A 24,955-nucleotide genomic window follows, 5' to 3' on the forward strand; every position below is an offset into this window, starting at 1 on the left:
AGTGTTAAAAAGACTACAAGAAAAAATAACGGATCACCTAATTTCCCGGTAACTTATTAGTAGCTTAGCAACACCTTCATGAAATTACTAAACTCCTTATAACAAGTTTACAGTAGGGTTAATACTACGAAAAACTCCAAGCTATTACACCAATGACAAATTTACCCTAAATTAATTTATTGACAATCAAAAACCCCAAACTGGTATACCTGCGACAAATTTACTCCAAATTAATTTTTTGACAGCAAAAAACCCCAAACCGGTACATATGTGATGAATTTATCTTCCGTTAGTTTCTGTTAAATTGAATTAATACCACAAAAAATCACAACCAGATACATCTATGACAAACAGAGGGTAAAACCCAAAATCAGTACATCCGTCAACTGCAACATGTCATTTAACGAAGCAATTTCACAGTAAAATTTAACGGAAACTAGTAGAGGGTAAATTTGTCATAAGTGTACCAGTTTGGGGTTTTTTATGATCAAAAAATTAGTTTGTGCTAAATTCGTCATAAGTGTATCAGTTTGGGGTTTTTTTTGTGGTACTAACCCTTTACATTATCAACTTTTCTTAGTTCTTATTGACTTTTATGTGTCTCTTACTAATGCGTTATGTTTATCTAACTCCTTTACGAATTTACTAATCATTATTTTAGTGACTTGCCGACATTCTTTTGTTTAAATTATCAACTAGTTTTGGGTTACAAACTCTCGTTTTGAGATACTTACCATTGTTTATTTTGTTTTTTAACTTATCAACTCTTGTTATCGTTTACCACCTGTTATTTATCTTTCTTACAAATGCCTTAAAGGTTCCGTTCGTTTCTCGAAAAATGTGACATTATTGGAAAATGTTTTTCAGGAAACTATTTTTCAAGAAAATGACAATATTTTTCGGTATTCGGCTAAAACTTGAAAATTAACTGGAATATATTTACCGTTGTTTGGTAATTTATTTTTTAGGGAAAATTACCAAAAAATTCAAAATTTTTAATTCTGTTTATTTCTTTTCTTTTCTTTTCTTTCCTTTTGCTTCTTCCTCGGCAGGTCGCTAGCCACATTTCCTAATAATTTGGAGATTAGCAATTTTTGTGCTAACTTACCAATTTTTATTTGCATAACTAACCAACGTTTCGTATTTACTAACTTTATGGTTTTACCAATCTAAGTTATAGTAATTTACTAAATTTTATCATATTAAATCACGTGTCATATAGCTTTTGGTTACTAACCCTTATTTGAGTTACTTATCAAAATTCAATTGTCCTTTTTTTTTCTTTTTCAATTGAGTTACCAATTTGTATATGCCATGATTAGCATCATCCTGCGTTTACTAGCTCATCAACCATTTGAGATTACCAATTTAAATTCGCATGACTAATTAACTATTCCCAACATGCTTTTGACAAGGCACACATGATTACAATTATGTTTCTCTGTTTTTCCATTTTCTGTTCCCAAGGATAGGTTTGGAACAGAAATCCATTTGGTAATATAATTTCATTTTTCTATTTCTGGAACAAATTTTTAGTCCAGAAATAGGTTTGGAATAGAAATGAGAAGTAAAAATTTTCTGGAAGAAAAATAAAAACTCTTCTCATTGCTCGCCCTCGCCTTCCGCTGCACGCAACTACTGCCCGCTGCCGGCCACCCCCACCCCCCGCCAGCCGCCGCCACCGGCCAACGCCACCCGTTGATGAATGGAAAAGAGCGTAAAATGGAGAAATTTTGTCTTGTTATCAAACGTATATCTCTGTTTAAAAACTTGTCCAATGCCAGCAAAATGGTTATCCTTCGTGCTCTTAACACTTATTGAACTACATAAATATTATATGTGAGATAAATAAATAAATATATATATATATATATATATATATATATATATATATATATATATATTGCACGATATCAGATAGAACATGACGAGCCAAATCTCCTCTATGCATATTTTATATTGTGAGAGAGAGAGTTTACATTGGACATAAAAGATGAAGCACGGAAATTTAAAGACTACGTAACATGAGCTATACATACATATTAACCTAGATAGCGATGATCAACGTTGGACAAATAAAAGGTGGTCGAAGCTTTTTCAGCTATTACACAGTTGGGACCATTCGATACGACTGTAACTCAATTTTGAAAAGAAGTTAGCTATTTTCACAAGTTTCAAATGCCTTCACTCAATGGAGTCCAACTGAAGGGTTGCTCCTGCTGTTGTTGATGATCCGGCACTGATGACTCCAAATCCTTCGAGCTCGAAGATGCATTGAAACTCGTCGAAGATGTTAAATCGCTCATTCCGAACAGATTATGATGATGATGAGATGCTCCTTGTGCTTGTTGCTGGGGCTGAAGATGGTTAGAATAGTCATAAGTGCCTAACAATGTTGCTGCTTGATCTCTTGGCTGGTGGCTGTAGTTGCCATTGTTCCTCACCTGAAGTGCCTTGAGAAGGAACGCATTCACAGCTAAATTCGAGCTCAGCAAGGTTGGGGGCCACGGGAGGGACGGTAGGCCGGCGATCGCTTCTCTCGCCGACGAAGGCCAGTTGGTCATCATGTTCATTTGGGGATTGCTTTGCATGTTATAGGCAGTACTATCACTATGATTACTATAGTTTTGAGCTAAATTAATGTTGGCGAACCCACTTGATGTGTTATTAGGCATGCCGGTTAGACTATTTGATAACTCGATATCTCCGTACTGGTCGTGAAGTGCCGAGTTTGTGTCGCCAGGAGAGTCTGGAGATTGCTCGGAGGACAGCGCCGGCTGTGGCTTCTTCACGGCTGTCTTCTGGAACACCCTACATACCACCCATTCTTCCTGTTTACAAAGAAGTTGTTTAGGGTTACCATTGTTATCAAGAATTAATTTTCTGAAACTATTTCAGACTACCATAAAGTGTTTTTTTTTACAGACTACCATAAAGTTTAAACGTGATAGTTTATATGTGACAGATTTTAAGGTTAACTAATCTTGCATGAAAAGCTTTACTCAATGTATGCCTATGGATACACATTTATTACGCTTCATTCCTTTGTTAGCGTGTGACTCTTGAGTTCTTCATATAGATTTTGAAGCACTTCACACAAACTTTTAATAGTTTTAGAAAGGTTAAATTAAGAAATGCAACTCATAATGAAAAATATACTCTGTATACTCATGAGGAGCTATAATGCACAGTAAAGAGCATTAAGATAAGTCTACAGGCCAAGACGAGATACATACGATATCTAGTCACCCTTCACTGATAAGTGTGGTTCGCGTGAGTTCCATCTTTCAGATTTTATAGATCTCAGGGTAATGCAATAAGTTTCGAGTCATTTCGAGAGTGTTCAAAAGGAAGTTTCGAGATTTTATGATCGTAAATATATAAAAGAGAGTAAAATGTACCTTGGTGGATTTAAAAGGATGCTTATTCTCTAGCCTATACTCGTGCATGACCCAGTTGCTCTTCTCACCCCTCGGAGCTCTTCCCTTGTAGAAGACTAGGGTTTTCTTCATCCCTACCAAGATGCCTCCCCGGAATATCTCCTTGTCCTTCCCCGTGGTCTTCCAATACCCCGCTTCCGTCGCTCGGTTCGTCCGGAGTCCAGTCGGGTATTTTCGATCCCTCAAGCTGAAGAAATACCATTCTTTCTCCCCCATTGATGCCTTGCCTACAACCCACGATGACTTCTTTTAGTTATGTTGCTTGATGAAATAAGGATTCTAAATTCTTCCCTAAGGAACTGGCCATAGCAAATTCTTAGATGAGGAAATTTCATCAATTTTTTTTTTTAGATCTCGCCCTGTGATTGCAAATACATGACAAATCATTTGCAAAGAAGATATCAATAGCCTCAAAAAGCTAGGTGAAGACTTTTAACTCCAGTTCTGACCAATTCTTTCTATTCGTCATCTTAAAGATTATTAAATGATCTTAAAAAATATAAAAAAAATTGTATTTAAAGCATGCTACTCTTTTGAAATATATTTTTGTTCAATTATCAAGGTGTATTAATAAGTGCCTTTTCTATCTTTAGTGGTCTTAACGAGGGTCTCTTAAGCACTTGTTGAAATATATTTTTGTTCAATTATCAAGGTGTATTAATAAGTGCCTTTTCTGTCTTTAGTGGTCTTAACGAGGGTCTCTTAAGCACTTGTTGACAAGTCACGTCTTAATCTTGTTTTTGAACACTCACAAAACACAAATAATATCGCTTGTTGTCCTAATGTCTCTAAATGGTGCGTTTGTTTCATGGAAAATTAATGATTTGGAAAATATTTTCCTAAAAATGATCACTTATATTGCTTACATAAAATGAATGAACGAAAAACATTTTTGTCTTCCACAAAAATATTTAGACATATATTGTTATTGGTAACGAAAATATTTTTTATTTATAAATTATTTCAGGCGATACAAGTAATCGTTTTTAGAAAAATATTTTTCAAATCATTTATTTTTCTCGAAACAAACAGAGCCCATGTATATCTAAATCGCGCTTTAACCCAAAACAAATATGAAGCCCCAAAACAAACTCCAAAATTGACTATAGTCTTCATGCCTGTCAGAAAAAAGTTATTACATTGCTTCAAGATGAGAAGTCTTGAAAAAGAGTTTAATGTTAGTAAATGTGGAAGACAACCATCAATTAAAGACCAACATTGCAGATGATGGCATTATCTATTCTCAACTTATAAGATAAGGACATATTTTATTTTGAATAGGATGGTAATATGAAATTGTTTGTTGAGAAATTCGTTTAATCTTCCTCACGTATTGCAAACGAGGTAATCAACAGCCCTTGCACGAGAAGAATCAAAACCCTAAACTTTTCAGTCATTAAAAAACTGTCGAATTTGTAGGTCCCAATATGTCAAAAAATAAAAACTTACCTTCTTATGTATTGAAAAAAAAAGCAGTAAAATCTCCAAAATCTTGATGATTTCTTATATAAACTCTACTCTTCTTCCTTTAATGAAGCCCCATCTCTCTATAAAAAGGTAAAAAAAAAAAAAAGGAAAAGAAAAGGCAAAGAACAAGTACCCAAAAGGAACCTGGGTAACCTAATTATGGTATAAGACAGTAGTTATATTGGCTTAATTGAGACAAGATCATCAGCTCGAGATTTGAGGAAATGAAAACATGGAAACAAATCGAGAAGGAGAGAGCATGCAACGACAGGTCATGCATGGACAACAAAATCAGAAAGTCATCAACAAACAAGCATAAAGAGGAGTATATCAGGGATATATATACACATGTATATCTACCTGGAAGATCCCAAGGTTCGCACTTGTTGAGATCTACGTCGGCGATGGCTTTTGACGCGAACCCGGTGTCGGAGACCTTGCGAGTGAGATAACAAGTGATGAGCTCTTCATCAGTCGGGTGGAATCTGAATCCAGGAGGAAGGCTTTCCTCCATTTTTTTTCTTTCTGTTGCTTCAGATTCAGACAGATGATGTGCCCCAACACTTTTTTGTCTTCCTCTTCCTCCGCGAAGCCCCGAAGCGCGCAATCCAGGACTCAAGTACGGTTCATACCTATAAATAACAAAGCCTCATCCTCACGCTATATGTTCCCAAAACCGCGATCCTCCTTCAAGAAGAAGCTTTCACAGAGACTCCCCCATATCTTTGCATTAGTCTTATTCTATTGCGCCAATTACAGCTAACATGTTGACAATGATGGTCCATGCAGGTGACGAAAGTGCTCAGATCCCTGGATTTCACGATAATGCCCCGTTGGGTTTGACCAGCCGATATGCTCTGTATGGAAGAGAGCTCATTAGCTCAAGAGGAAGGAAGAAGGGCTCTTTGGATAATGCACGAGAGAAGGTCATAAGCCACAGAACACGTGTCGTGGATGTTAGTAGCAAAATTCAAACAAGTAGAGTTGAATTTTGGCGAGTATAATATTTTATGGTCAGCTTTTTCCTTTCTTGTTTTTCTTGGCGGTGAACGAGGGATTAATCATTTGTGCACGGGGTTGAGTCTCAGTTACACCAAAGATCTGGGCCTTAATATTTGATGTATATGATAAGATATTGATAGCTTGATAGCTATTGTTCTTTAGGGCGTGATCTTAGATGTCCAACCACCTCCAACCATTTCTACCCACCCATCCCCAAGAATACCTCAAGCATGTCCAATGGGAACATGTCTTTCCTACTATTCCCCGTCTTATTCTATGTACACTTGTTATTTGTATTCGTCATAACCAATCTCTCTCTCTCTCTCTCTCTCTCTCTCTCTCTCTCTCTCTCTCTCTCTCTCTCTCTCTCTCTCTCTCTCTCTCTCTCTCTCTCTCTCTCTCTCTCTCTCTCTCTCTCTCTCTCTCTCTCTCTCTCTCTCTCTCTTAAAATATACATACATATATATTTGTGTGTGTATATACTCTAATACCATTTGCAAATGACGGGGTTCATTGAATTATAAATAAAACGTGGGAGTACAGAGAAATTTTTGTTTTAATGCGAGTCTTGCTATTTCTTTATACGCGATTCACTCATAATCTAGTTGGATGAATTTAAGCAATCATTTCATGTAATTGTCTGCTGTATTGTTTTTTGTACTTAGTTGTGTTTGTGAGTTATTGTTTTCAGTGATGCTGTATCTTTAGTATGTGCACTTGCGCATGCAGATAATGTACATTAATTAAAGAAGATGGTGATCCTCTTGCTATGTTGTCTGAAACCATGTAAAGGTCTAGGCGGCTGTAGACGAGAATAAAACAAGACACAATGAAGCATTAACCCGCAAACTTGCCTTGATCATCTCCAAAAGATGAAGAAAGGCATTTGTATACCAATTTATATTGATGAGTTGATCAAGAGTGAAGAAAAACATGGATGCCAACTTAAATCTCATGAAAGAGGGGCATTATGTTTTTGAATTTTCTGGGTGGAATCGTGTTGATAACAAGAAAAAAGCCGAGCGTTGTTTGCTAAATCATGGAAACGATCTTGCTTCATAAAGAGTTGTAATCTTTTTCTAATGAATTTTCACACCATAAGAGTTACGCTGTGGCATATACGGGATACGCATATATCGACCATGGTCCATGAACTAGATGCAAACATACCCGTTAATTACTCTAAGTTGGGTCTAGACAAGCATTTGCCGACACATATAGACAAATCTTAACTCGAATGCACCATGACATATGATTGGAAATTATGGGAGATGAACAGATAGCCACTAGCATAGGGCACAATCTAACGATTTAGATATATAAATATAGATGTCGAATGGTCCGAGATGTTTCTATTTTGTCCCGGCTTCTCAAAGACATGACCAGAATAAAATAAATAAGAGAAAGAGAGTGGGGTTGGACAAAGGGCAAATGAAGTTCTGAATGAGTGGTTAATGTGGTTACCAAACCAGAAGACTCTGCCAAGAACCGAAGCTTCTTCGTTGGATCTCCATTTTTTGTCCATGCGATGTGTTCGTGAGTACATCACTCCTTTTCGTCTTCAAAACCCTCCTCAAAGTTTCAAGCCTACCATGGATTTTTTTATGTACCGAGCCTCACGTTTACCAGTTCCAAACCAAGGCCTTCTAGAAATATCCTCTCTCTCTCTCTCTCTCTCTCTCTCTCTCTCTCTCTCTCTCTCTCTCTCTCTCTCTCTCTCTCTCTCTCTCACTCTCACATACGGGGTCCACCGAATAGATATCATCACGGTCATTAGATGATATTCGAATATCAGAAACCAATTATTACCTTAGGTTGGTGACGACTCAGTCAATATTGATTCCAATGGATCGATGATGCATAAAAACTAGTCACAAAAAATGATCATAATCTTATATTTACCCTATGGAAAGAAAGGGGTTTGCATCTATTGACAAGAGAGAGACACTCTTTCGTGTTCGGACATATATCCACAAGGATTTACTCGAGTGTTCATGAATAATGCTAGGTGATATTCATATTCCATACTACATTCATGCTAGCTAGTTTGTGATTTTGTGCAAAGTTCTAATCGCACCAGGATGAATAATCGCACGAGGATGAATTAGCTGCTCATTAGAATTACTTTAATCAAAATATCTAGGTTAAGTCAAAAGTCTTGTTGGTTGACTCTCCTCTTTCCATTCCAAAATCACCCTTCATAAAATAATCATAAAGAAATTTAAAATTAAATTTTATCCTGAACTCGAGCACCCTCTTGCTCCTAGATTTCCCCTATTAAAATATTCAATATCCTTTTCTTTTTTTAGGCAACTCTCAATGTTAGGCCGGGCCTGAAGTATCTCCATCTTGCAATATATTTCGACCCAATAGGGTCAACTTAGGTTATTATCTTGATATCCCAATCTTTCATGTATCCACGATCGTGACCACCAATGCGTTCCAAAGGGAAGATTCGAAAACATCATGTGCGTTATCTTGTCCCACGATGGTGTCTTCCTCCTCTTTGTGCAGCTTACAACATAGCATGATCCTAGGATTTGTCGAAATCAATGGTATAAGTCTTGACCACCAATGTCTGTTAAGGCTATATTTGGTAGTCGAGATAAAATTCAGGATAGGATAAATTTTATCCCATCCCATGTTTGGTGCCTGCCCAAGGCAGGATAAAGTCGGATATAGAAAGAATATGGCCCTGATAAAATTATCCATGGGAGAGGTGAGGTAAAGGTGGATAGGATTTCTAATATTCACATAAAAGTTATTTTTCTTGAATAATAAACTTGTTAAACTAATAAAATTAAAATAATATACGAATATCAATAATATTTGAATTTTAATATAAAAATTCAAAATAACAAAAAAATAACAACAATTTCGTTTTTATTTATTCTTATTTTTATTTATTTATTAAAAAAAATTTGTATCTTTAGTATTTATATTTACTACATATTTTAGTTATATTAGTATAGTTTACCATTTAATAAAATTTTATTAGAGAATGATGGAATGGGAAAAAAGAAAAAACAAAGAAAAGAATTATAAAAAAGAGGGAAAAATAATTTTAAAAAATGAGCAAATAAAAATAAAGTAGGTAAGAGTGTGGTGAGAAATTTTTATCGTGTCAGATTGTGTAATTTTTAGGCTCATTTACACTGATATGACATTCATAATAAATAATAGACATGGTAATATGTAAAAATATCCGGCTTTATTACTACGATTCACCAAACAGTAGATAGGTTATAGCACATCCCTTGGATTTCATATCATATCCTATTCAATCCTCTCCTGACTAGAAATCCAGACGATCAAACGCAGCCTAACAGATTATGTGGTAGGAAAAAACATGTTTATGTGAATATCACTGTACTTATTCCTTTCTTACACACACCTACTGATTATTTCTTGTTATCCTCTCGTTACCAAATGTTAAAGACTCTAATCGACATCTTCATGAGACTTTACTGTTAAGGTACACATTTAAGAGTGTCAGTGGAAAACGAGATCCTCATCAAGTAATTATTTAAGAGATGGAGTTGCTCAAAACTCAATAAGTTACCTCCCAAGGAAATTCCTGAATTGGATTCCAAATTGACAAGTTAGTGTGAGTTTATCCATGCAGTTATGTACTCTTCAAATACGAATCCATTTTCTAAAAGACCCTAGCTTTCGTGCTTTGGTGGGTCTCCGAGATCCTTTTGATTACCTATGTTGTGTTGAAGGGATATCTATATGATCTGATCAATTACGTAAAGCCCGCGGTAGCAAAGGAACCGGGGAAAGTATACAGAGCTTCTACCCCAGCTCAATATAATAATCAAATACGAATTTTCATTTGGAGAAACTATAATGGATTAACCCAATTCTTCTAGTTTCAACACATGAACGAGTACATATATCGTTCTGTGTAGTGTATACTTTACTTTTGGCAAGAAAAGAAATCAAAATATGCTTATTAATTAGCAACATTGCAAAAGAAAACTTCCCATGTTCTCTTTTTTTCTTCTTTTTATTGACGAGGACTTTCCATATGATACATGCAAGAAAGACAGTGACAAGCCAACATTGACAACTTGATTAGCCTCTAGATCATATGATCTCGTCCATACCCATCATCAGATAACCTAGCCTCTTTTTTCCAGTCGATTGCGCTATTCAATGCATAATTCGAGCTTTTTTCAAGCCGTGTGTCGTATTTCCGCAAAGAAGAAAAAAGGGGCACTGCTTTTTTAATGCGACATTTGATTACTCGTCCCTAAGTTCGTCATGGACAAAGTGAAAAAGGGCGCGTCTACACTAATCGACTAGAAAGCGGCTGCTAAGAAACCTTAATTAACAAGTTAATTAAGAGGGAGAAGAGAGGGCTGAATTGAAAGAGAGAAATCTAAATCAGATCGTTTGAACAGCAACATATCCAACTTTTCCAAAAGGCCTCTTTATGCATTTGGGAGGCAAAGAATACTCCGAAGCCTCTCGACCAAGCCGACTCTAGAGAACAGGCCCAATACATTCTCTTAACTCTTTCTAGATTCTATATTTAATTCAAATTTTTAAACCTTTTTCGGATTATTTAAATATTTCTAGTGATAATTCTTTTGCAAAAGTTGAAGCAACACTTTGGATGCGTGAAGCTAGGTTTTGGTCTCTGCTTTTGAACTTTTGTTTTTACATGCATTTCTCAAAAGAAGGAAAAGAAAAAGAAAAACAAAGGGTTTTTGTCGCTCTTGTTTTTGTTATTATAAGTGAAGAGTTTTTGTCACTTTAATGCAAAGAGCATTACGTGGAAATTTCTTCTTAGTTCATCAAAGTTGACCAGTAAGTCTACTTGGGTCGTATCTCACTACACCAATCAAAACATCAACACATCTTTTTCACTTCCATTTTGGAGCCAAACATGTATTTATTTATGTTCTCCACTTCTATATGGTAAAGAAAAATCTGCAATTTTTTCTTGGGTCTAATCTAAACATGCACCTAACCATGCAGAATTATTAGATGCTTCTCTAGAACAATTCCATGATTTATCTGGCAGGTCAATTTCCTTGGGAACCTCAAACTTTAAGTTAAATATCAATTATGTCATATTTTTTGTCTAAAAAAATATTCAACTTACACTATAATTTCAAATCTACCCCATGTTAAAAAAGCATCACTAGTTTCTTCAAAATTATCTACATTAGAAGACCGTTGTTGTTCCATAAAAATGTAAGAGTGTTGATGAAAACACAGATTCTGATAATGAATCTCTAACTAGCCCCAATGTTGATAATTTTTTTTAAAAAATAGTGACAAATTTTGGACCGGAGGTAGATTTGGGACCAACGTGAAAGTTTGTGATTTTTTTTAGACAAAAAAAAAAGTTCGGAGCAAAATTGTAATTAGACCTAAAATGGAGGGATCGATTTTTAGGGAATTAAGGCTTATCTAAAGCTTCCAAACATCTATAAAGCATTAGGACATGATATATGCGGTACTTACACTTTGGGTAACAAGAAATTATCTCTTTTTATCTTGGTAGAAAAATTATGGGTTCATGAACTACCCACTAACGTTACAAATCAGATAAGGCGTGAGTCGAAATCCACATGGGTACTTCAAAAACGAAACTATTTGGGTGTAATAGACCGTTTCGGTGACGAAATCGCCCTTGCCGTACAATTCTAATCACTGCCACATGACATGGGAAAAGAAAGAGGGGTAAATTAGGCACACAAAAAAGAATTTCATGGACCATGAGCAAAGCAAACCAAACCAAACCAAAGTTAGTGCTTTTCCTTTTCTTTATTTCTCATCTAGGAGTGCTTTGTGTCTTTTTATGCTGGAGGAGACTCACACTCATTGGAGAGATTAAGAGATCATCAAGAAAGAAAATGCCATGTTCCAAAGAAGAAGCTCTTCAGGCGCTCTTCTATAACATCTCCAGCTCCTTCCAGCTCCTCTTCCTCTTCTACCTCGTCTCTTCAACTTTGCTCTCCAAGCTTTACCACTTGTTTGCAAACATATCCTTGTTTCAACGGTACCGCATAAAAATCTACCTCGATGTCGAATTTTTCTTGATTGTGTTAAAACTTTATGACGTTTGCTAATGCTCTGTGCTTGATTCTATGTTTTGCAGGAATCAAGCGGAGCATGAGGATTGCTTCTCCGAGGAGGATGTTGAAGAAGAAGAAGAAGATGAAGAAGAAGAAGAAGAAGAGATTCAAGAACCCTATGAGCAGAGCAGGTATTACCAAGTGGGCACCAGGGAAAATGACTTGGTGGCTGACATTATTCATGGTGGAGAGGCTCTGCTATTCTACCATAATAGCGTCAATAGCCCAAAAAGACATCAGACTCTTCTCATGGAAGAAGGAGGAGGAGGAGGAGGAGGAGGAGGTGGAGGAGGAGAAGAAGAGATTGATCCCGAGGAGCATTTAGTTCGTGAAGAGACTGAAGATTGCAACACCACCAATGAGCTGGTCTCTGCTCAGGACTCATCCCTTGGCCATCATGATTGGGAAAGTGAAGTGGAGGAAGATGGTGTTGAAGAGGAGCTTCCGACCTCCGATTCTATTCAGGATTCAGGTCCAACTGACGACGTTGGACTGATGTCACGAACAGACGCGGACCGGTGCAAGAATGACATGGCACATGATGTTGGAAAACACAAAGGTACAATGTTAGAATCATGTCTATCTCGATATTTGTGTAATAATGATCTTGTGCTGGTTCTGATTATTTAACTTTACTGATGTTGTGCACAAGATTGCTACGACCAAGAACATTGGAAGAAGGAAGAGAGGACTGATCATTTCTCAGGAAATAATGGGAGCCTGAGCGCTTTTGGGCAACCACAGTTGATATTGGAGAACAAGAAGTCTCAACTCATAATGGACAAGGACAAGGATGAGGAGATCTTCGGCGACTCATGCACCATCGGGTCTACTTCGAAGAGCTCCTCTGAATGGAGGAGCTCCATAAACTGCAGAGATTCGGGGACTGAAGACCCGTTCTCTTCCTCGTCGCGGCGAAGTTGTCCGAAATGGGAATCCTACACCGTCTTTCAGAAATACGATGAAGAGATGATGTTCCTAGACAGAATCACTGCGCAAAAGCTACATGAAACTGGTAATCTCAAATTATTTAGTACTTAAACAATCTACCTTGTACAATAAGATGATCACCTCTTAGAAAAGCTTAGTCAAATTAATTTTTTTCAGAGTCATTGAGATCAATCAAAGCGTGTCCTAGATCGATATCAGAGAGGATTGTCCATAAAATTGCAACCATGAACAAGAAGCCGCCGGATGTCCGTCACAACCCATATCGAGAACTGGAGGCAGCGTATGTGGCTCAGATTTGCTTGACATGGGAAGCTCTAAATTGGAACTACAAGAACTTCCAGAGCAAGCGGGCCGCTTGCCGGGACTTTGATTTTGGATGTCCTGCTCATATTGCGCAACAATTTCAGCAATTCCAAGTTCTCTTGCAACGGTACATAGAGAACGAGCCTTACGAGCAAGGCCGGCGACCCGAAGTCTATGCTCGGATGAGGCTTTTGGCACCAAAACTTCTTCAAGTGCCAGAATACCGAGGTAATAGTTCAAAACAGAACAAACACTCTCTACTTCATTGTTTTTCATTTTTGTATAGTGAAGTCCTCGCATATTCAGTGAAGCATGAAACACCATAATATATGTGTTGCTATGTTTTCAAGAAAAATGAAGCATCTCTTTTTGTTTGTTCTTGGCTTATCTTATGAAAGATTCTGAAGATGATCAAATTAAGGAGGAGGGTTTCCAGTCAAGGATTTCGTCGGCGGCATTCCTCATGATAATGGAAGACTGTATCCAAACGTTCATGAATTTTCTCAAGGCCGATCAGGCAAGACCCTGCCAGGTAATAGCAGCCTTCTTCAAGAGGCACAAAAGAAGCTCCGTTGATCCTGCACTTCTTACCCTCATGAAGAAAGTCAATAACAAAGTAAGTCTCTACTCTAGGTCTTTCATTGGTGATTTGGCATTAACACATATTAATAATGTTATCTTATCTCTTTCCTATTCATATATAGTTTATTCATGATCAAGGGTCATCCATCTCTTTTTGCTTCTTGACGTTATGTAATGAATTGAGCAGAAGAAGATGAAGCTCAAAGATCTTCGCCGGACGCGGAAATGCATAAGGAAGAGGAAGCTCAACGTGGATGAGGAGATGGAGATACTGATGGGCCTGATAGACCTGAAGGTGGTGTCTAGGGTTTTGAGGACGAGTGACCTGGGTGAAGAGCAGCTTCATTGGTGTGAAGAGAAGATGAGCAAAGTTAGGGTTTGGCAAGGGAAGCTGCAAAGAGATTCCTCACCACTTTTCTTCCCAGCACATTGACCCCACCATTAATTTTTCTAACACATATTTTGCTTTGATGACTGGGTGGTGAGGATGCATGAGTGTGCATGAAAATGAATATCCCTAGACACCCTTTTGTAAATACTTGCAAAGTAAGGAAAAGAAACGAAAAAGATATAAAGAGTAGATCGCAATTGGTGTGGGACCTGCAAAATCAAAGTGATTACACGTGGGTGACAAGGAATTCTGGAGATGTGGAAGCTTTGAAGGGAAGTGTGATTAAAGCTGATTTGGTGATGGTATCTTATGAATATCGAAAATGAAAGACCAAAGGCAAAGCAAGGAACATGAAGATAGAGACAAGGGTGGCTTTAGCTTTTCAAATTAGGGTATTATCCACATGGGAATTTTATCTTTTGGAGGGTGAACTAGAAAGCAAAGAGGAGATGTACAAGCAAAGCTGCAAGATTTGGAGTGGGGAATTGAATAGAAAGTGTTGGGGGGCCATCACATGGGAAGCTTAAAAAAAAAGGAGACAAATCAAAGCTGTGTGGATTGCAGGAAGACCCCACTTGATTTGGGGAAATGGAAAATAAAAGGCTATAAATCAACAATAAAGATGGCTATAGATAGGCTGACATTTCATGAGTCATGGAAAAAAGTGCAAAAAGAAAAAGAAAATCCTGGAGTTGGGTCATCATGAGGTGTCCCACTAGCTAGGATTCACTGACTAATAAAAAGGAGATTCATTTACCAAGTGCTGGAGCAGTCTTACTTTATGTCAAAGATGGTAGCTATGTAATTTGACTATATTTTGTATACTTGAAATTTCAGTGGATGTCCTACCAATTTTACCATAGCTTTCAATATTTTCTTTGCCTCTCAATATCGTCCACGCTTGTTGGGCTAGTTTGCACATAAGCTCAAATGGACCCATTATTGAAATTCATTTCGCTATGAGCCTTCCAATCAATAGTTTTCTTAATTGGGTAAGACGATACATATCGCAGCATCAAGACTTCATAAATGATTGTGACACAATGAATTCATGTGTATTTTTCACCACTTTAAGATATATCTAATGAGTGCTCAAAAAAAAGTTATACCTAATGTGGAAGTCAATTATCAAAAAAACGTATCTTTTCACTCTTAAATATTCTTATATGAAAAGTAAAAAAGAAAATTAACAAAAAAATTAACCAAATTTATGTCAAAATCTACATCGATGACATGAACGATTGAGATGGTGCCTAATTTACAATTGGTATCTGGTAGCTGCATCGACGAGTGAGCAACAAAATTGATTTTACAATCTCTCAGATAAGCAAAAAGAGAAAAGAGAAAAAGAAAAAGAAAGGTAGAATGTCTAACGCCTATTTACATGATGTTATCTATCTGAGCTCGAACTGGAATGAGCAGAAAAGGAAATATGAATGCATTAACAGAAGAGCTGTGGCCGAGTAAAGTGACTGGGTTATATTCACAGACCGGTAGAGCGGGTCTGGAAAACAGTGGCAGCATTCGAACCCGACTTCTTGTTTCACTGCCACCGTCGGGGCGGTTTGAGTAAAGTAGAGGATCCGGTAGGAGTGGTCACGGTTTTCCTGGCACCTGAGACACGTTCAATCAATGTTCGGTTTCAAAGAGAGCACAACATGTCTAAGAGATGGGAGTTTTACTTGTTGAAGCCTTCAATGATTCCCGAGAGGCCAACTTTCGCAAGGGCGGAGGACCTTTAAGTCCAGACTTCGGCCTGATAAAAAGAGAGCAGGTTAGTGGAATGACACATCGATTCGAACTGAATCTCGAATGCTTCTACATGAAACTACAGGAAGCAAATTTTCTGATGATGACAAAGTTAAGATTATTCTGACATTACATCTTCTGGTTTTTTTTCCTTGTGTTAGAGGAGAGCAAGGGAGGAGAGCGAGAGAGAGAGAGAGTTACTTCTCTAAGCTATCGGGCCGTTCAGTCGCGTCAGACGACAAACTATTTTCAGCAGAGTAATCAGAAACATCACTTGTTCTCTCCTCATAGTCTTCGTCCCCGTACCTCTCATCCCCAGGAACAGTCGAATCGGATTCATAATGTTTATCGCTGGACACCGAAGCATTCTCAGGATCATTAAGTCCTACACCTTTGGAGGGAATTTGGCTTGGAGAGGAAGGATCGTATGGTGAGGCCATGCCACGCTTATCTACTGCGGGATACACGTTTTTGAGATCCTTAAGCAACTGCAACCGCTCAATCTCCTCGTCTTTCTTGGCGATGGTGTCTCTTAGAGATGCCACCTTCATATGAAGCACATAATTAAGTACAAGACTACAAAATTTACATTGCTTGTGTCCATGGATTATTGCCAAGGAATTGCAATGCGAGAGAGATATTACCTGCTGCATCAGCTCCCGAACATCCCTGCCGTCTTTACTGCTCCTCGCTGCCCCGAGCTCAACCCCAGAGACTCTCTCGGCAAATTTTAAGGTACTCATACTTTCTGAATACGATACCACATCGGGATTGAGCTGCACGAACATCAGTGTTTTTGCTTGACCACCTACATCGAGAATTGGAAATCACACGTTCGAGGTTCCTGTCAATTTTCCACTCTCAAGTACTTGGACTATTCTGCAATCTTATAGAGAAAAGATAAGCAGCTTCAAGGCACTTTTAGGAGGATTACCCAAAGAACTCTGTAGGACTTGAGTGAGCTTGCTATTACGGTAAGGCACGTGAGGGCTCTTCTGCGAAAGAGCGAAAATGACGTCTCCGAGGGCGGAGAGCGACTTGTTTATATGCTGTGCCTCTTTTAGTCTGTCACCAGTTACTTCTGAGCGGTCGACTCTTTCGCTTCCCGCTAGATCTACCAAGTGAAGATTACCATGTGACATACTTCCAGTCTTCACATCCGTTCCACGAACATGCACAGTCACAATACTGTCACCACGAAATTTCAGAGAAAATTACAGCTCAGAACCACAGAGATGCATTAGGGTTTAGAACATCAAGAGACAAACAGAATATCAGATCAAGAACCTGTGCGAGCGGCTACTTCTTTCATTCAATGCGGTGGCGCCGACGGCTCTATTCTTAAGCCCTATGTCCATTAGTTCCATAACATCTGAGCTCGCTGTGACAGGATGCATGCTAGCATCTGGAACAGCTAGACCATTTGCTTGAGGGATTGATGAAATCCCTAGTGTAAGCATGTTAATGAAAACCAAGTAGCAGAGCATGGAATCAATTCTTCCTATTTAAGTTTGGAACTTCCGCGGTGAAAACGAATGAATCTTATCATATTTGATTTAACTGTAAGTAATTATAATGCTGCAAAAGGATATTTCTTCTGAGAGCCGCTGCTGGATAGTAGATCGCGCACTTGTTCATTGTAGATCTCAACCATTTGAACCAAGATTTCATACACGATGGCTCTTCTTCTGCTCTCAGTGATAATGAAAAGGTCATTGAGAGCTCGATAGTTAACACCCCAGCTCTCCTTAGTTGCTGCACTAGGACCGCTCTGGCATGGCCATCGCATAACAATGACTAAGTTTGTAAGGATAACAAACCATTTATCAAGCTAAATACAAATGCAGAGAGGACTTGTACCATCGTGTAAGTTTTTCCCGAACCAGTCTGGCCGTAAGCAAATATGCACACATTATATCCATCAAGAACAGAACGAATGTAGGGTTGGATGTCGGAATATACCATCTCTGCCAACAATCAAGCAAGAAGCAAGACATTCTTAATTAAAATAATCACAAAATCAGAAACTTAGATAAAATAAGCTTAAGAGAAACAAAAATCTACGAGTCATACATGACTAATTGCGACACGTATATACCCAGAGACTATTTAAATGCATGTGATTAGAAACGTATAGAGAGAAACCTTGAGAAGCAGCCGGACCATACGCCTTATTGAACTTGAACATGCGATGGCCATCTTTGCCCTGTTTGGAGGGATTAGCAACAACCAACTGTCCATCATCACCAGTACGTTCAACAATCGACTGTTTTCCACTCTGTCCAGGAAGTGGGGGCCTAATCCTACAATACACTCTGATATTACCTGTGCAATACACAAGCTACAAAAATCAAAAGCTGCGACCCTCACAAATGCCACACGTATTGGAAGTGCGAGTCGAAGTTCACGCACCTTTTAGATCTTGAACCTCATTAAATAGCCTCCTATTTTCTGCAAGAACTTGGTGGTAGTTCTCTGCTGCGTTAGCTAATGCTTCAACCTGTTGTCCTGTCGAAAAATTGAGCGGACTTTTGAAATCGTTCCATAAATTTAAAAACTTTGCATTGACGGAAAGAAAAATTCTGGTAAACCAACCAACGCTGTTGAATTCCTCTGAATAGCTTCTTTGGGTGACCAGAAGTTCATGCTTGATGGACTTGAAAGAATCCCTTAGTTCCTGGAAGCTTTAGTCATTTAGAGGCACGTGTGTATGCACAACAGCATGAAATCAATTCCAGAGACAGAGAAGATGCAGCTTACACATAGAGCCCCAAATTGAAAATCCATAAATCTATGGAAGCTGTGCTCTTTCTTGTTCCACTTCTGGTTTTTGGATTCTGAGTACGCCTCAAGTTGTTTCACCTTATTTTTTGAGCCTGCCAAGTCCTGCTCGAGTTTCCTTATCCTCTCTTCAAGCATCATTTTAGCCGCGTTAGCTTCTGTCTCAATTTGCAAGTGACGAAGCTGGTATGTCTTCTTTGCCGCTTCCAGCTCCTGAACCTTATTTCTGTATCCTGCCAAGTCCTGCTCAAGTTTTCTTGTCCTCTCTTCGAGTGCCATTTCAGCTGCCTTGGATTCTGTTTCCATTTGCAAGTGACGGAGCTCATATGTCTTCTTTGCCACTTCCAGCTCTTGCTTCAGTGCCGAAATTACCAAGTTATGACTTTCCTTCTCTTTAGTCAATCTAGCTAAGTCCTCCTCTTCAAGCTTCCTCTTCTCTTCGATCTTCTCTTCCATTTTGATCTTCTCGGTCTGCATGATGAGAGCACCACTGAACCACATCACAAGTGTCCTCAAGACGTTCTCATGGATTCATTATTCTGACAGAAAATATGCACACATAATAAAAAACTGGCACTTCACCTGAAGTCGCTGAAGCCGATCCATAGAAATCTGTGCATAATCAAAAGTACACTATGAATTCCATATCTGACGTAACTATAAAACTGAATATGACCTATTTGCACCAAGTTGATCATTTCACTGACCTCTGTCTCCTCACAAGGTCCAGTTGCCAGGGCTTCAAGTACCTTAATCCTAGATTGATACTTCTCCTCACGAGCCTTGAAGAGATTATTTTGCTGAATGCACGGCACATTTATTAAGCAATCATCTAATATAATCAATAGAATGCTAAGAATAGATGCATCTTACAGTTCTTAAATGTTCTGCCTGAGTTGATATACGCCGCTCTATCTCCTGCACAACTTTTCTCAAGAGGCATGCGACGCGCTGAGTAAGAAAAGCACTAAAAATTGTAAGTAACAGTTCATTGTAAATATAAACCTTCGTGTATGAACATGTCCACTTTGATTGCAAATTGTTCAGCATACATGAGGTATTTCGCCGTTTTTCCTTTCGATGCTTTCATCGAGAATTCCATTAACCACACTTAAAAGTGATTGGGTGGGGGCATTCTGCAGGAAGGATTAATGGCAAATTAGGTTAATAATTTTCAGAGCAATTTAAGATAAGCTCATGAAATATCTTCATAAATCAAAACACAAAAGCTTACGTCCAAACTATTTGACTTCATCATCTCCGAGATCTTTGCTGCCGGAAGGTCCGCATATCGACCTTGCCTCAGTTGAAATACCTCATGGAACTTAAGCCCAACATGATGCATTAGCGTAGCTGATGGCTCTGTAATGAAAGTAAAATAAAATATTCCATGCTTCAACGAAAGGTGTGCAAATGAAAGATAGAACTTCCTGTAAGACTGAGAGAGAGAGAGAGAGAGAGAGAGAGAGAGAGAGAGAGAGAGAGAGAGAGAGAGAGAAGAGAGAGAGACCTGACATGACAGGACTTCGCAAAGCACGTTGGAATTTTGATTCTGTCAAAACTTTGCACCTCTCTTGTCATAAAACGTGAGAAGATCATCTTGTCAAATTAGCTAGGAGAACATCAACCATTTTCAAGATACAGATTAAGCTGAACAAATATTGTGGAAAGTACCTGCATTACCATTTGGCATGAGCTGAGCTTTCATCGACAAAAGGCACTCTATTACGGGCTTCATAGATCCCTTCATTATTAGAAAATTCAAAATGAGAACATTATAGTGGAAAAAGAAATAACTGAAGAAGTTTGTGAAAGCATCAAATGAAGGGTTGCCAAAGATTTGACTAGTAGGCATTTGGCAGAGAATTTCTTCAAATGGCATATATCAATCTTTGTGTGACCCTAGAAACTACATGCATAACAAGGTCATTCGTATCGGTATTAAAAGGATCAGTCCCCTCTTTTATGAATTGACAAGCTAGATATTTCTCCTTTTTATTTTGCCCTTTGTAGACTTATGCAGTTCAAAAGATAGACAGTCGGAAAGTTCTTATACGTGCATAATGTATGAAAATGCATACAAAAGGTGATACCTCCTCTAGGTCTGCGATCTCAAACCTGGGAATCCCCATCTCATCCATTGCGGCAAGGAACCTTTTGATCTGATCTCTATGAAGGGCTGAAGAGTGATCGAAATAACCTCCCTATAAATCTAAGCATGTTTAAAAAAAAAACCTCATCCTCCAACTGTAGTATCTTTAAAAAAAAAACAAGACATCTCATTTACCTCGTTGATGTGACTAGGTCTCAACCTTTTCAAGATCTGACACAGGGTGGACCCGTCAAGCAAGCTTGATCTCAACTCCTCGTCCGATGCTTGTAGAGGTAAGGTTAAATCAGGACACATGCTGCTCAACCATTCAATGAGGAGCACTCTTTGTTTTGCTGGAGGGAGATAACATTACAGGCTAGTGAGAAAAAGAGATGACAGTAGACATGGATAGGGAAATTAGATTTTATTACCTTCGACCTCACTGTTGTTATTCTCGGTGGGAACATTGTCATTGTTCACAGTCTGATAGGATCTGTCGGGTTTCCCATTCTCTTTCATGGACTTTGCTGCTAAAGGTTCCATTACTAAATCATCAAATTCAGTGTCTGACTGCTAATTCCTGTTGCCAACATAGAGAAGAAGTCAACTTTAGGAGAAAAATCAAGCTAACTGCAAAGCTCTTGGTGCCTAATATAAGAGAAAAGTTGATGTCAACCATTGCCTAATATGATCATATGCAATGAAAGGTTCTCTGGAACATGAAATTTGCTAGAGTGCGGTTCTACAGGGTGAAAAAGAAGGTAGGGCTGATTTGGCACGAATTGCATTATGTACTCAAAGGAACTCGCAAAAGCATTCCCAAAGAAGAGCTTGATTTCCATCCGAAAGATCTAAGCACACTCTAATCACCATTTGAGACAGGAAGCTCTAAGATCACCAGCCAAAAAAAACTAGCCTCTGTTCTCACCCTTTCACCTCTCACTGCATCCTTACAGACATTCCATAAATCATCTTTCCCTATCTTTGTAAGGCTTTACAAGGAAAAATGATGGCTCGGGTGAAGTTGAAAAAAAGGAACAGAAGCAGAATAGTTTGGTAATTGATACAGATGAATCATCCATGTTAGTGTCATATGGTGAACAACAAACAGATCAGCAAGCCATGCAATGTAGCTAATGCAGGCAACACTTTTTAGACTAGGGGCATCATGAAGCAAGCAAATCAGAGAAAATGGCTCCACTATCTGTCTTAAGTAATTATGGTTAAGTAGCTCCAAGAACAGGAAGGCGCCATGAAACAGCATGACAAAGGTAACTTGACAAAGAAGCAACAACGAACTGGGCGAATAACAGTCATTATCAAGCGTCCCATGACCTCTTAACTGAAAGAACAGTAGCCACAGGACCGCTGATTTTGTTTGCTATTCCATATGATGTTGATATGCTAAAAATCAATTACACACGATTCATGAAACAAAAACCTTAGCAAGAATATGCTTCTTGCATAGACTTCAGGATCCCTACGTGAATATCCAGTCTATTTAACTGTCCACTCTAGTCCGATCTTTTTCCTCCATCCGCAAAAGGCAAACTCATAAAACGATACCGTTCTTCCTTATTTAGTTCCTCATTAGCTAATTTTGAACCTTAGGAGGCCCAATTTGACGCGACCGAAGAGTGCAATCCATAAAAACTGGAAACCTATCATATGAAAAACCATGTGAAAGAAGCCTGACCTGCAGGTGACAGATGCTTGAATGTCCCCAGTGGATGCTCAACCTCCAAGAGACAATATTCCACTATATTGAGCTTGCGCTATGAAGCCCGATTCCGAAAGACTTCAAATCCGGCCGTTCAAGAAACTGCAAGAACAATTACAAAAAACAGGTTTTTTGCAAATTATACCAGCAGTGAAACTGGAAAGAAGATAAAACATCCAAAGGTCTCATCGCCGCGGCTAACAAAAAACGCTACCAGAAAGAAAGACCTAAAAGCAGAGGAGAAGGACATTGATGGTGAAATTGGTAATGCGCCTCCATAAAGCAGATTTTTCTTCTTTTCCCATCCGAATTGATCCAAAAGGGAAAAACTATAATCACCCAGATACTGTTTAATCTAACTCTTTATGATCCCCCTCACAGGAGCCCATCAGGACCACCATGATCAACATGCAACAACCACAACAATGCAGATTGCTAAACGGGCAACAAGAGCGAAAGACACGACCTTGACATTGCGAACTCGACGACCCGGGACAAAAAGAAAATAAAGAATGCGAACAGCACAACGCAGGAAGGAACCAAAACCTGACGTGAAGCTGGGAGCACGTCGATCAAGTTGCATGAGAGCCAAGAAGAGACAGATTTGGAAATTCCCACTTTATTCTTAGACATCAATTTCCTTTTTTTAATACGGTTTTTCGAGTGAGGCGGTGTGTTTGATTGGTCTTCCGTGCACTCTGCGCCATCGCTCAAAGCCTCTGCGCTTCAGGGGAAAGAAGGCGGAGAGAGCCCATGAAAGTCGGAGTTTTTTCTGCACACTTTCCCTCTCTCTTCATCGAAGTCGTCGTGGGTGTTCGCCACGTGTCCGGACCAAAACGATGGCGACGGCCCGCCTTCTTCCGGGCGACCTTCGTCGGTCGCTGCAAGGTTCGAACGTGCTCGTTGCCATGAAAATATTCACGTGGAAAATTTGAAATGAATGGGATAATTCTACGGTTACTATATTAAAATTGGAATTATTTTATAACTTTTTAATATCCTTATAATTTTTTATTAAGCGGTCCGTTATGGGTTTATTGCAAATGCAATCTAGGAAGATAAAGATTCGATTGCAATATAATGATTAATTCTTTGGTTCTTGTTTCCCCTTTTTGTCAAATTGATGAGTGTGAGAAGGTTTTGAGAAGCTGGCTTTAAGATTTCTAAATATCTTTCAAAGTGATATCCAAGTAAAAATAGCTATTTCAGAATTTAGTTTTCGAAAAGGCGAAACTTTAAGATCAAATCGAAGTACATGCGTAACATAAATTTAATTTTTCAATCCGAGGGTTTCAATTAGGATTTGCCGAGGAGAGAGGAGAGGGAAAGACAGTAGGCGTGAGCGTCATGAGGCGAAAGGGAAAGATCGAAAGAGGAGAGGAAGCGTGCGTGAGACATTTAAAATAAATAAATAAATAAAAAACAATCGGTATGGGCGGTCCGGTTGAGTCCAATTCCCCCCTTAGAATCAGGAACCGGACCGCCCGGACACCAGTTCCACTTTTAATAATCGGAAATCAGACCGGCACTTTCGGGTGCCGGATCCTCATCGAAATAAAACTCAAACCAAAATCGAACGCAAAAGGAATTGGTTCGAAATGAGCCATATCCGAGTCCAGTCGCTCCACATTTTTTTTGTTAATTCGGGTTATGATTGCACTCGGGAATAAATACTCAGACAAAATCAAAGTAGAACACTAGTAGACCCACGTAATTGAACTAATCGAAAGGTTAGAGACAAAGAATTTCAGATTTTTTTCACCTAGTGAGAACACGAGGAACGCCGGATGCCTCAGTTTGCTCTTTCTTTCTTTGCTAAGCTCCTTATTCGGCCACACCAACTTGCTTGCTTTCTACCGATAATTCTCCCATTAGATTATATATTTCCCTTTTGAGAATATGTGAATATATGGTTGAATTGTATCTTCAAAAGACGGAATTAATTTTTCTTTTTATATTTCCTCACCTTTTTTTATTTTATTTCCAATCTATTTTGGTCAAGTTCACATTTCCTATCTTGTACCGGCTGAATATTCTTATTGGATAATGACACAAACGGTCCATTAACTTTGGCCCCGTGTGCAGTGTGGTCCCTGAAATTTTAATTAGTTCAATGTGGTCCCTGAACTTTAGTTTAAAGTTCAATATGATCCTTGAACTTTTATCTGTTCAATCTAGTTCATAGACTTTTTGGATATGTTTAATGTAGTCCTTTCATTAATTCAAGATCAGGGACACCATTAACAATATTCATATAGTTTAAAGACTAAATTGAATATGTAACAAAAGTTCATGGACTACATTGAGTAAATTAAAAGTTTAGGGATCACATTGCATATTGAACCAAAATTCAGGGTTCATTTTTCCCATGTTTCCTATTCT

The 24,955-nt window shown here is 38.5% G+C and overlaps 3 protein-coding genes across 3 annotated transcripts; 1 reads left to right on the forward strand and 2 right to left on the reverse strand.

Annotated features, from left to right (window-relative positions):
• Positions 1 to 1,929: 1,929 nt before the first annotated feature.
• Positions 1,930 to 5,614, reverse strand: LOC115676740 (NAC domain-containing protein 92). The gene is made up of 3 exons (XM_030599728.2): positions 5,268 to 5,614; positions 3,402 to 3,667; positions 1,930 to 2,831 (listed from the first exon to the last, which is right to left on the reverse strand). Exons 1-3 carry the CDS (start codon positions 5,419 to 5,421, stop codon positions 2,175 to 2,177), a joined length of 1,077 nt encoding a protein of 358 aa, XP_030455588.1. The 5' UTR covers positions 5,422 to 5,614; the 3' UTR covers positions 1,930 to 2,174.
• Positions 5,615 to 11,723: 6,109 nt separating this feature from the next.
• On the forward strand, positions 11,724 to 15,103 carry LOC115676745 (uncharacterized). The gene is made up of 6 exons (XM_030599733.2): positions 11,724 to 11,928; positions 12,028 to 12,563; positions 12,657 to 13,019; positions 13,112 to 13,486; positions 13,657 to 13,874; positions 14,028 to 15,103. The coding sequence occupies exons 1-6, from the start codon at positions 11,783 to 11,785 to the stop codon at positions 14,271 to 14,273; spliced, it is 1,884 nt and encodes a 627-aa protein (XP_030455593.1). The 5' UTR covers positions 11,724 to 11,782; the 3' UTR covers positions 14,274 to 15,103.
• A 361-nt stretch (positions 15,104 to 15,464) lies between these two features.
• LOC115676775 (kinesin-like protein KIN-14C) lies at positions 15,465 to 23,355 on the reverse strand. The gene is made up of 23 exons (XM_056319014.1): positions 22,550 to 23,355; positions 21,285 to 21,433; positions 21,049 to 21,206; positions 20,855 to 20,965; positions 20,436 to 20,505; positions 20,272 to 20,334; positions 19,996 to 20,123; positions 19,814 to 19,897; positions 19,635 to 19,712; positions 19,469 to 19,561; positions 19,344 to 19,373; positions 18,741 to 19,232; positions 18,576 to 18,657; positions 18,393 to 18,488; positions 18,126 to 18,305; positions 17,841 to 17,947; positions 17,572 to 17,751; positions 17,268 to 17,434; positions 16,915 to 17,168; positions 16,625 to 16,788; positions 16,182 to 16,525; positions 15,914 to 15,987; positions 15,465 to 15,845 (listed from the first exon to the last, which is right to left on the reverse strand). The coding sequence occupies exons 2-23, from the start codon at positions 21,394 to 21,396 to the stop codon at positions 15,775 to 15,777; spliced, it is 3,138 nt and encodes a 1,045-aa protein (XP_056174989.1). The 5' UTR covers positions 21,397 to 21,433; positions 22,550 to 23,355; the 3' UTR covers positions 15,465 to 15,774.
• Between the last annotated feature and the right edge of the window lie 1,600 nt (positions 23,356 to 24,955).

This window comes from Syzygium oleosum, unplaced genomic scaffold, assembly GCF_021117445.2.
Source record: "Syzygium oleosum isolate NSW1041296 unplaced genomic scaffold, Sole_v2.1 Sole_v2.17, whole genome shotgun sequence".
Classification (NCBI taxonomy): Eukaryota; Viridiplantae; Streptophyta; class Magnoliopsida; order Myrtales; family Myrtaceae; genus Syzygium; species Syzygium oleosum.